At 39.5% G+C, this 12,495-nt stretch overlaps 1 protein-coding gene across 1 annotated transcript in view; it reads left to right on the top strand.

Annotated features, from left to right (window-relative positions):
• The window catches only part of STAT4 (signal transducer and activator of transcription 4), a 40,332-nt gene that overhangs the window by 13,177 nt on the left and 14,660 nt on the right, over positions 1-12,495 (top strand). The window contains exons 4-11 of the mRNA XM_064433870.1: positions 3,442-3,540; positions 4,337-4,429; positions 6,275-6,353; positions 7,931-8,016; positions 8,642-8,793; positions 9,926-10,084; positions 10,982-11,074; positions 11,906-11,965. Coding sequence (XP_064289940.1) covers positions 3,442-3,540; positions 4,337-4,429; positions 6,275-6,353; positions 7,931-8,016; positions 8,642-8,793; positions 9,926-10,084; positions 10,982-11,074; positions 11,906-11,965 — 821 coding nt within the window. The remainder of the gene's footprint in view (positions 1-3,441; positions 3,541-4,336; positions 4,430-6,274; positions 6,354-7,930; positions 8,017-8,641; positions 8,794-9,925; positions 10,085-10,981; positions 11,075-11,905; positions 11,966-12,495) is intronic.

Here is a 12,495-nt window from a genome sequence, read left to right as displayed (position 1 = left end):
TTCATGTCACTCTGATTTAGGATCCTCCCATCTCAAGCCATTTTTGGTTAAAGTTCCTTAATTTTCCAACTTATACTACTCTTTGCTGATAGAAGATAGTTTTCAATTAGTCATTCAGAAATCAACATCATGTTGGGCAATTTCTGCCCTCAGCCAAAGACAAAATGGAAGAGCAGAACAAGAGCTGGAAGTAGATGAATAATAAGGGAATACCAAGCAGTGCATTCCAAAGTGTAATTACAGCTGAGAAGTATAAAACACAGGCAGACTTTTTTAATGTTATTATTTTTCCAGACTCAAAAACATGGTTATTGTGACTTTTAGTAGCTATCGTTATTCAGTAAGTTGCAATTATTGAGATATTTAGTGTTACAATTCATTTATGCATTTATTACTGAGGAGTTGCAATCCATCTGCTCTCTTACTGCAACAGGGGCTGCTCCAGGAGCACAGGTGGCAGCTCTCTGTTCAGACCTTCTTGGCATCTATTCAAACTGAACCAAGTTGAAGAAGCACCAGCCTGGCATAAGTATGGGAATCACTATGGACCCAGCTTGTTTCTACAGATTTATGAGTTAGAGAAGAAAGAAAAGGAGGGGGAAAAGTGAATTTCCACTGCGTCTCTTGATTCAGATGTTTTTCTCTTAATGAAACAAAGAAAAGGAGAGGAAGAAAGTGTTTTTGAAAGTTTTGCATATGAATCGTGTCTAGAAATGCTAGGGAAGTCCCTAATAACCGGCATCCTTTGTGCGGAATTTTAACACATCCCACTGTCAGAATTTTTTTTAAGAGCATCTTCTACATAAATGCATTTTTCCAGCTCCAAGAGAGGATATTTGCTTCTTCTTGACTTGGTTAAATAGCCTTTTTTTTTTTTAGTCCTTTACACCCTTCCAGTGCTGGAATTCTATTGGGCAGTGGTAAGCCAGGACTAAGGTCAGCCTCAAAGGTAAGCTACAAAGTCTTGGCTTTGTAGCTTCAGGTACCAATGCATGGCATGAACACTTACTGGCCATCTAGGGTGAAGGTGAAACCCTGTTTTACTACCAAAAAGAAGTAACAGCCAGAAGCAGAAATTAACAGAGGAATTAATATGCCCATCAGTGGACTTACAGCAGTGGCAGATTTCTTCCCACAGCTTTCATCCCAAGCTTATTAGTAACAGGACTTTTCCCCCTCTAATCAAGGTACAGATGGATAAGACAGGCTTAGCCATAACAGCTGAAACAAGGCAGGACTGTTCCCCCTCTCCCAACTTCACCTGTGCTCATCCTTAATAATAAACTGATCCTTTGCTGAGCAGTTTCAGTCCACCAAGGAGCAGAAAATCCAGCCAGTAAAAAAAGCAAGAGTCATTTCCATCCCAGTTAGCAGCCTGGATTGGCTCCTAAGGTGTCAGACATTGGGCTGGAGCACAGCCAGGAGCACAACCACCCTTGGCTGCAGTTAATTTGCCCTGGCTGCTGCTGTTGGACCTCAGATCCACATGGCACCCCACTCAACCCTCTGCAGGAAGATCACAGCCATTTCCCACATGCTCTATTCCCTTCCTAAAGCTACATCCTGACACTACAGAGAGAGAGATTTGGAATATGCCCAATAAAGGGGACTGTGAATATATTACTGGACCTGAAGTGCAGTGGTGTTGAAGGAAGCATGCAGTGACATCGTAGTTACTGTCCTTACAGCCATGGAGCTGCCAGGGAGTAATGTGTAGTGACAGATCTCTGGCACTGTTACTTGACATGGAACTAAGCAGTGTATCCTTAATCAAGTCTCCTCCCACTGCCCAGGAAGGAGCAAGCAGGGAGGGAGGGCTTGGTGTTTCATCTGAGGCAAAGTGTGTCCTGGGTAGTATTACTCACCACTTCTTGTTTACAGAGAAGCTCCTAAAACCAGTCAGGTTCATAACTCCTGCTCCTCACATACCAATGGTTGCTAGAGCAAAGTACCATCCTGAACTGCTTTTAAGCAGATCAAAGGAGGCACAGCACTGGGGCTACTCTGGGTGTGCACTGGCATGTACTTTTCCTGTCCTGAAAAGATTTCAGAAACCATAGAAACAAGGTTTAATTTCATTGCTAACAATGAGAGGGCAGTGAAAGCTTTCTTCGAAGGGAACATTTGGTACCTTGGTTATTTAGTTTTAAGAGCCCTGTATCTTTCACCTTAGCCCATACCTGGAACCACAGTACACATGGTATTTAATACCAAGCAACTCAAACCAAGTTGCCATGATCAAAACTACCATTTTTAATATGGTATTTGTTTACTTTGCAATTGAAGTCAAAACACATTTCAGATTACACATTTCATGCATGAGCTCACAGGAAATGTTTAGTGAAAAGCATTAGAAAGGTATGTTTAATGCCACAGTACTTGTTGCATACAGAAGCAATGTGTTCACATTTCTGTCACATGCATTCACAGCCTTGTGTCTAACATAACAATTGGTATGAGATATCAAAGGAAAATTTGGCATTAGTTAAAGTTTGTATAAACTTATTGTACCACATTCAGAGACAGCAAGAATAAAAGCAGTTCTGAGCGGCAGGGAGATATTATGAAAATGAAGACTAATGATAAAGAGAAGAAAATAGAGTAAGTCCAGAACTGAAAACTGTACAGGAAAAGAAATTAAATAGATTAATCCTGATGAATGGACTAACACTACGAACACTGAATGAAGGGTATCTGAATGAATGATACTGAATGAACTGCATGAAGGGTATTGAGAAACACTGAATTAATATATCACCATAAAGGAAGCTTCTTGAGAGTCCTGGATCATTCCAATTTTATAAATACAGCATAAACCAATATTAGTTCAAATTGTGCCCAGTCCTCAGTCACGCATCAGCAATTCAGCACTTTATAAAAATATAGATTTTTTTTTTTGTTCTTTACCTTGGAACAAAAATTACTTATTCCTTCAGCTCAGGCACATTATTTTTTGAAAGAGAAAAATTGTTCATAGACATTAAAATTTAAGCCTTCTGCTTTATGCTGAGGAAGCTTTCCTGCTTGCATCATTACCATATTGATATGCTTACAAACTTTTTTGTTGGCAGAAGTGCTACATGCTAAGCAGCAACATCCTATTGAAAATCGAAGACGTGATAAAATCATGCCCAGAATAGGCTGACAGGAAAGCCCTTTCAAAACAGCTGTGCTAGCAGGGGAGCAATTTGATCTTCAAATTACGTACATCTCGGAATTGTATCTTTATAATCTCTGTGGAACATTGTTCAGAATATTTTATGATGGTGGCACTAACTGATGCTGCCCTGAAAGGCTGAACTAGCACAGGAAAAGGGGAGTCTTTTTTCACTTACACCAATCTGTACCTCATAGACACTCATACATCATGTTGCTTGGGATTTCCAGAGGGACATCCTGAATTCTGGAATTTTTTTGAGTTGTATTTACTTGTGCTTGCAGGGTAAATATCATGGTAATCCCATGCATATAGCAGTGATCATCTCAAACTGCTTAAGAGAAGAAAGAAGAATATTGGCTGCAGCCAGCATGCCTGTACAGGTAATGAATTACATTTCATTAATCTGCTCCATGCTAATCTGCTCACATGCTTTTCAGACCAAATCCTGTCCCCTCATTCTACTGAAGTGATTTGTGTGCATTAGGGGTTGCCAAATGTTGCCCTTTAAACTCACATTTGAACTTCATTAGCGGCTCTTCTGCTGGAAACATTGCTATGAGGGACTTCCATGTCACAGCTAATCTTCAAAGACTTTAATCTGTAGGAAAGGTTTTAAAGAGATTATTCTTTAAAAAACAGATGTGTGTATTTTAAATTATGCAATGCATTAATTCATATTAACTATGGAATGCAGAAGACATTCCATCCAATAGAGTTGGATGATTTATAGAGTTATTGATGATTTTTATGTTTGGAGAAAAAAAAATTCAAATTACATATGAAACTTATTTTGGGGAAATTGTTACATTATTAAAACCCAGACAGAATTTTTAAGACAAACGTGTTCTTCTTAATCACTTATGGATGTAATATATATTCCTATATGAGACTTGTGTCATGGATCTTTTTTTTTAAAATCTAATAATATATATTTCATTTACTAGATGTTTAATGCCTGAGAATACCCACACCTTTTAATCTCTTGGATTTCAAAGTTAAAGCTGCATGTTTTTTAAATGTGTAGAGCTAAACTTGTCTGTGTGTTTACAGCAGTCTCCAGATGGTTGAACACTGGCTTCAGAATTCCCTCTCTGTGCTGGAACTTGCAGTACAGTTTCTATCACCTATTATTATTAATATTACTCACCCACCATTTATCTGTTCAATGTGTTCCAGGGGCCACTGGAAAAGTCTCTACAGAGCTCTGTGGTTTCAGAACGCCAAAGAAATGTAGAACACAAAGTATCAGCCATCAAGAACAGCGCTCAGGTACCTTTTTTGTCCTGTGGCTGGCAGACACACCTGAACTATCTTTAAGCTGGGTAGCACAATGACTTCTGCCAACAGACACAACCATCCATTTTCCATTGTTCCAAGGACATCTGCCCAGACTGACAGCTCAGGACACACCTGGATCCTCGGATGTCAGCAGCTGTCAGGGTTCAGTGTGAGAGCTCCCTCTTTTAAAGCTGTCACACTCATCCCTAGGGAAGTTGCAGGCAAACCACTGAGTACAGTAAGAGCATAGCTACAGTCTCTAAAAAGATGCGAGGTTCAGAAAAAGTATTTTGCAATTCACCTCCTTAAGCTGGGTCAGCAGTAGCTTAACCTTCACAACCTCTGAGTCATGTACCGAGACCTTTGTCAAGCCGAAGGCTACGTGACTTAATTACGTGGGAGCCATGAGGGGACAAGAACACTGGCAGCTGATGGTAACCACTGTCCAGGAGTCTCTCATGCCATTGCAGGCCAGAGCTGGGCTGAGCCAAACCTGTAGCTATGTCCCAGAGACCTTGAAAGCTCAGAGAATAGCTGCTCATTCAGTTCAAGGCAGGATAAGGATTCAGAGTACACACGGTTTTTTTGCTATCCCAGCCCCACTTTCAGCTTGGCAGCAGTCTCAATGTAGAAACTATATTTGAAATACCTGTCCATATGTTGTTCAAGAGCAACACTTCTGCTATACTGGAAAGAGATCCTAGCAGCATTCTCTCATCAGTGTATCCTTTCACAGAGAAGAAGGGTTAGAGAGATCAAACCCTTAGCAGGATAAAGTAGTTTCAGAAGAATGCAATACCAGGTCTCCATCTACACATAAAGTTGTAAGATAAGAGTTGCAGAGCAGACAAAGCAGCAGCCTGTCATGCTGCTCCTCCTGCCTGTGTGGGGAAGCACAGCCACCCTGAAGGACCAGGGAAAATGAGAACATTTTCTAGATAACGTGGTTGGTTTTTTTTAGTAGGTAATTAAGTTGAACGCAGAAATTAGCCAGCTCCTCGTGCATGTAATTTCATACTTTACACATATAATTTAAAACTTTAGTCTCTAAAATAAAGAGTAAGTCAAAATGGCTAATTGTGTGTGGGCTCATTTAGCAAACAAGTTTCTGTATTTTCACAGACTTAATGTGCACATCTTAGGAAACCAAAAAGCCTTGTTTATGAGTTGTTGGCAAAATCAAGGCTTCCTATAAACAGCACAGAAATAGACCTTCAAAGTACAACAGATAACTTCCTCCAGTTTTATTTTCCTTCTTTTGATGGGGTGTTTTGAATTATCATTGATTGGTTACTAGAAAATATCTTTAATATTTTTTATAGCACATATGAAAAGAAAGCTGCAAAATGCCAAAGCAGCAAAAAGGTTTCATTTCTTTATCTAAATTCATAAGAAATTCTGTAAATAAATTCTGTGAGCTCTACTGCTGTGTCTGATTCCACCTTTTTTGGCTTTGCACACCCCAATTAAATTTCCATTTAAGTAAATGTAAAATTATCCCTTTGCCCTGCTTTAAAGTTTCAAGAAGACGGTAGCATTATTGGTATAATTTCAGTTTAGCTCAGGCTAGCACAATTGTTTCTACTTTCTTTTCTGTCATTGCCCTAGTAAACAAGAAGGGATAAAGCTGAATGAACCACTGTCAAATGCAGGATAGAAAAATAATTGACTTTCTGAACAAGTAAAATAAGTCTGTAGCTATAAATTTATTATTCAATCATACTTTATAAAGTTTACAAGATAGTAAACAAGGGTTCCCAGAACTGTTCAGGGTTTTCAAATTGTAAGAAAGAAAAATACTACATTATGAATTTGTTAATTTCTTTCCTGGGAAAGATGACTGACCAAGATGTGAAATACTTGGAAGACTTGCAAGAGGAGTTTGACTTCAGGTATAAAACAATACAGAGCTTAGGTAAGAGTTTTTATACTAATTTTTAGATTTCCTAGGAAATGGCTGATTCTGCAGCAAGACTCCAGCATCAGGGGGTTTTGTGCATTACGTGATTAATATATGTAAACATAAAAATGGATCTTTGGTTTATATAAAATTTTAGTCCTGGAACACAATGACTCTTTTGGTGTTAAGAGAGTAAAGAGGATCATGTTAAGAAAGTATACTTATTTCCTATGGATAAGGTGCCTAATGGCACATAAAGTAGTACATTTCTTAATTTAAAGAACATATTTTTCAATATCCCCACCTTTTACATGGCCCTTCTTTGGGAGAATGTGGGAGAGACTCTTCTTTCCCAGAGTTGTGCAGAACTGATTTTTCTCACCTCTAACTTGGCTTTCTGTTCTTTTTTAACCACAGTGGTGATAACCAGCTGGTAAGCACTCTGAATGCATGTTTGACCAGCCTGTGATGGCTGAGATCTGCATGTGGAACAGTCCTTGCATGATCTCTTTCAGAAAAGAAACTGGGGTCTGCTTTTGTCTGCTCAGATATCTTTATATTACCTTCCTTTGAACATGCAAAGATACTGGGCTTGAAACGTCCGAGTCCTTAAGCACATCAGTCCTAAATGTGGAAGGTTGGCTATGATCCAGCCATCAGAAGAGTTGCCATGGGTTAATGAGTTTCCAGTCATCAAGTCAATCATAATTATTGACCATACAGATACCTGAAAGCTGCCCCACTTCCAAAATAAAACATGCTGACAATAAAGTACTTTCAGGGCTTAAAATTTCACTGCTCTGCTCCCGCACAGACAGCTTAGAGTGTGTGGGAGCAATTGCTGTGGCTGAGGTGGTGCTGGTTACTCAGCTGCCTCTACTGAAACATCTACCCTAACTCAACAGGAAGGCATCCATGCAGAGCTTAGCAGGCACACAGCTGGCACCAATTTCTTTTTGGGATGTAGCATGAAAGATGCAAAAGGCTGGAAAAAAGTGAGGGTGGGAAAGAGCTGCATGTCAAAGATCATGGGTGAGCTTGGGGACTCTTGAAACTAGTGTCTGATCCAGAGAAGGACAAACGTTAGACAGAGGAGGGAAATGCCCAGTGATCAGTGCTCCTGGCTGCTGAAATTCCCCTGGTGATGAACGCTTCATCTCTGTTTCAAATGCCTTTCAGCCAGGCATTGTAATTCCCATCGAGTCCAAAGAGCTTTAGTCTAACTGCTGACACCACGAGCTGTTTGTGTGTACAGATCAATCATTGATCCAAGCCAGATGTACATAATACACAGGAGTATGCACAGGGATGAGAAATTTAGACAGCTCTGGGTATCATCTGTATGTTTTCTACCTTTTCCTGCCCCAAAGACACATCTACAGATAGGATCCATAAAACCTGATGTTCAACTCTTACTAAAGCTAGTCCATCCAAATTAAATATGCTGTTACATAATCTACTGATGTTCATAGTTTATTTTTTCACTAGTTCTTGCTGCAGTCTGGTAGTAGGTTTTTTTCCTCTTCTCCCCTTATGAACAGGCATACACACCCACACATGTATTTATACTGATTTTTTTTTATCCCCTGCAGAGCAGAATGACAAAAACAGTGCCCTCATTAAACAGGAAATGTTGGCGTTGCAGGCGATGCTCAATACTTTAGACTACAAGAGAAAGGTTAGTGACAATGTTTTGTCATTTGTGGTTAATCTGCTTTCTCCCCTTATTCTCACACCAAATACTCAAATGTGTATGTGTGCCTCTCTAAATTCTCATCTTAGAAGAACCGACTCATCTCATAGGAGTTAAAAATTTGCATAATGGTTGGGTGGGTCTGGTTGATTTTAACTAGAAGTTAAGAAATTGGCATTTAAGTAACAGCTCAGTCAAGGATATGGTTCTGCACACCTTAAGAGTGAAGCAATTTGAGTCCATGAGAGCAGGGTTATGATTAAATCAAGCAAACAAAAACACAATGCATTTTATATGATGCAAAACAAAAGCAGAACTTTTTGAACTTGACAGAGCTTGCAAGTGTCAAAGCCTTGGAGACATTATGCCCACAAAGAATGCAACACTCTTCCCTCCTACCCTCCCCAAAAAAAAAAAAAAATTACTGAAGAGTTCATAGGGATTCAGAATTAATATACAATGGATGATGAATCCTGTCACTGAAGCAATAGGAACTAAACATGGTTACTTTCAGAATAATTGAACAAAATGTAGTAAGCGCTTCATGATAGTTGGTGAATTCTGCAGCTGTTGCCTGTGGTCAGTTAGTGAGACCTTTCCTATTTTCCAGGAAGTGCTCAGTAAAATAGGGCGTGTGATCCATGAGATCGACATGCTGATGAGCAACATGCTGACCGAGGAGCTGCTGGACTGGAAGAGACGGCAGCAGATCGCCTGCATCGGGGGGCCCCTCCACGGGGGGCTCGATCAGCTCCAGAACTGGTAAACCTGCCCTGACCTCGCGCTTCCACTGAAAACCACAGGAAGTCTGCTGCACTTGAAATGATCATTCCTTTAGATCAGCTGCAACAGCAGCAAGTTCACCAGCAGCTAAGAGCAAGTAACTAAATGTGCTAGCTAAAAGCAGCATTCGCTATTCAGAATGAACACTAGCCTGACTCGTGGCAATCACTAATTTTTGGGTTTGTATCCTTCAGATAAATGAGACATACCCTTTTGGGAGTTTTGCTTGAGTAAGAATGGTGCTGACTGGGTTTGTCATTGAAGGCAGTGGGAGTTGTGTCTAGGCAGGAGCTGGGTAGAGGCTTTCTGCTTTGACTCACTCCTCCAGACTTCACACTGTGTAGGGATTGAATGGCAGTAGTCTCTGTGGTGGCAACTCCGAAGTGATTGCAAATCAAAAGAAAATAGCATTATATTTAAAAGATAGAATAGCCAGACAATGTCAATACAACATCATGGTCATTACTCTCCCATCAAAACGATCATATGGAAAAGGTGAAGTAAAAGGAAAGAATTAAAAAGAAAGGAAAATTATCAAGAAAATTTTAAAACTGAAAAAATCAGTGGCTTTTTGGTTTTTTTTTTTGTGTAGGTTTCTTTTTTTTTAATGAAGTACTTTTTTTCCCCAACAAACATGCTAAAAATAGCTTTAAAATCTAATTTTATACGTACATACACTACTGAACTGTTATCAAGTGTGTTTGGATTTCTTTCTCCTTACTGCTTTTACACTTCTTTAGTCTTGTTAACTTGCTCATTCTATATAAATATTATCCTTTTAAAGCGTACATTTTGCAAAACTCCTGAGCTGTAGGAAATAATGTTAGCACAAGTGCCCTGCATGTACAGCATCAGGACCACGTATATACTTCTTCCAAATTATCACAGACGGTGTTGCAATTGTGAAAACACTTATCTTTGAACATAAAGCAGGTGATTTGCCCAATGTATTTATATAAACAAAAGATGAATGGATGTGAGTTTGGGCAAAAATGGAAAGCACCATTCAATACAGATTCTGATTTTCCCCAAGCAAGAACTTCAGTTGTTCTTGTGCTCCAAGAAACGGTTAACAAGAAAGATTACAAAATAATCCTTTGTCTTGCTGTAGCTTTACATTGTTGGCAGAGAGTCTCTTTCAAGTCAGAAGGCAACTAGAAAAGCTGGATGAACTCCTGACCAGGCTGACTTACGATGGGGACCCTATTCCTGTGCAAAGACCTCAGCTGCTGGAAAAAGTCAACTTTCTGCTCTACAACCTTTTCCGGAAGTGCGTAAGCCACTGCCAAAGCGCAGAACTTCACCTCAACTGTGAAACAATGAGAGCTCACTGTTAAGAAAAAGGGGAAAAAAAGTTTGAACGTCTGAGGATTTTAAAGACCAGGTTCCTAACACAAGAAGTATGTACAGCTGTCATCATAGAAGCTGAAGGTTCCAGGCAGCTTCTCATGGGTAGCATTTAAGGGTTTGTCATCAAGTTCTGACTCTTAAATGAATGTCAGAAATCCCCTAATTCTAGGAGGAGTTATGTACATTCTGCTGAGAAAAGTTGTGAGGTTTTGTGTTTATTATTTTGCCATTCTTTTTTAAAGTAAATTTTCCTTTTCTTTCCTCTGTCTCCCCCAAGCTGTGCTACCTGCTGCCCTCTCAACTCACCTTTCTATTAGTAGATAAAATATTAGCATAATTTCTCTTGCCTTTTGTACAGGCTACACTAGACATATACCACAAATGAGTCTCTGAAAGCAAAGTGGGCTCAATTGTTTGCTCTCTCTATATATAAAAATTAAAATGACAGTTTAATTATTATAATTTAATTTCATTGGAGCCATGCTCAGTGTATTTTCATACTCTGTTTTATGGCTCTGATAAAATGTTGGAAGACCAAGACTTTCATCATCATTGTATTTTAGAACTATAGAATTTGGTATAATTTTCAATATCTTTCAAATATCTGTTTCTTACGGGAGTAATTTCAGGTAAAGTTAGACCACTAGATCAGTTTGAGAACTGAGAGTTGGAATGCACAGCTCCCACTTCAGCATCTGCAGAGAAACAAGTCTTTAAGAGATACCAGCCCTCTTCCCTTCCTCCCTCTCCCTCAAAAAACCCCATCTGTTTGTTCATACATATTCCTAAAAATCTATTTGTTTCACTTCTCACACAGCTCCTTTGTGGTTGAAAGGCAGCCCTGCATGCCAACACACCCCCAGAGGCCAATGGTTCTCAAAACTTTAATACAGTTCACTGTTAAATTAAGGTAAGGGAAAAAAATCTGATATAAACTTCTCCATTTGTGTACACTATTTTATCCTAGGAGAATCTAGAAAGCAAAGCAGGCCAACCTGCGTTAGGGATACATTCAACTGCAGGGAAATTTTCTGGAATGGGGATATAAAGTCCACAGAATCTGTCACGCAGAACAAGTGGCAATAAAGAGTAAAACACAAGAAAGAAAGGCACATTGTGGCTAAAGGCATCACCTTCAGGGTTCTGTATGCATTAAATTCTTGTTGGAATGACTTTACAAACTGAGTAAATAATGATCCTTATCATACAAGCCAAAATCAGAATACTGAGAGCCACTTCTGCACAGAGGAAACAGAAACTGCTGCATTTGGGGGGTCTTGGGTGAATCACAGACAAGTTATTTCTCTCCCAGAAGCTCCTTCCCTGACTTTGTGAAAGAGCAAAGGCTGGAGAGGAACTCTCCTTTCATTTCCACCTTGCAGCACAAAGGTCACAGAGGGCTGGGGATGAGAAGAGGGACATGAAGGAAAGCACACACACATCTGTGATGCAGAGATTATACAAATCCATTTCCTAATTATTTTGTGTCACTCCAGCCACTCCCTCAAACACATGCTAACTTTTACACACACTTAGAGGGAGGTTAGGGCACCTACCACTGGAACCACCCAGCTCCTCTTTCTGAGAATTCAACCCTGCAAATTGTGTTGTAATCCTAGATGCCTAATCTGTTTTCAGATTATAACAATTTCAGATTATAACAATTATAATATAATAACCAGTCTAGTGTTTTCTGGTGAGACATTTATTAATACCCACTCTCTCATTTTCTGTTTTGAAGGTTGCTAATTAAATTGCCAGAGCTGAACTACCAGATCAGAGTGAAAGCAACTATTGACAAGTAAGAAACTTAAAAGTGAAAATATTCTCTTACTCCCTACAGAGACAACACAGGGGGTTTTTTTCCAGTGGCTACCCTATCTGATTTTTAAACTGCTTTTAAAATGAAAAGGAAAAGAAAAACTTTAAAAACCCACCAGTTAAAAGATCAGAGTAACACTTCTTTTTTATGTGGAAGACTTTTTTAAAAACAAAGCTGCTAAGTCTAACTGGTTGTTTCAAATTAGAGGCAAGAATTCCATTTAAGATTTGTCTCAAGACTTAGAAAAAAAAGTCATCAGACTGATACAGCAGCATTACACAAAAATTGAAATCAAACTGTATTGCATTTATGGGATAGTCAGTTTTGAAATAGCTCTGAGGATGCAACATCCCCAGCCCTAGGTACCAGCTACCTCCCTCCTTCTGCTTCCTGTGCTCCTGAAAGCCCCTAAAAACCACCTGGGCTGCATGGACATAGATGTGGGCCCACAAGAAAGAGGGAAAACACCCAGTGAGGAGGGAGCAGGAGAGAAGCCAGGGCTGTTTCTC

The sequence above is a fragment of the Passer domesticus genome, chromosome 10 (genome assembly GCF_036417665.1).
Source record: "Passer domesticus isolate bPasDom1 chromosome 10, bPasDom1.hap1, whole genome shotgun sequence".
NCBI classification, from domain to species: domain Eukaryota; kingdom Metazoa; phylum Chordata; class Aves; order Passeriformes; family Passeridae; genus Passer; species Passer domesticus.
This window is presented reverse-complemented; position numbering and strand designations above follow the sequence as displayed.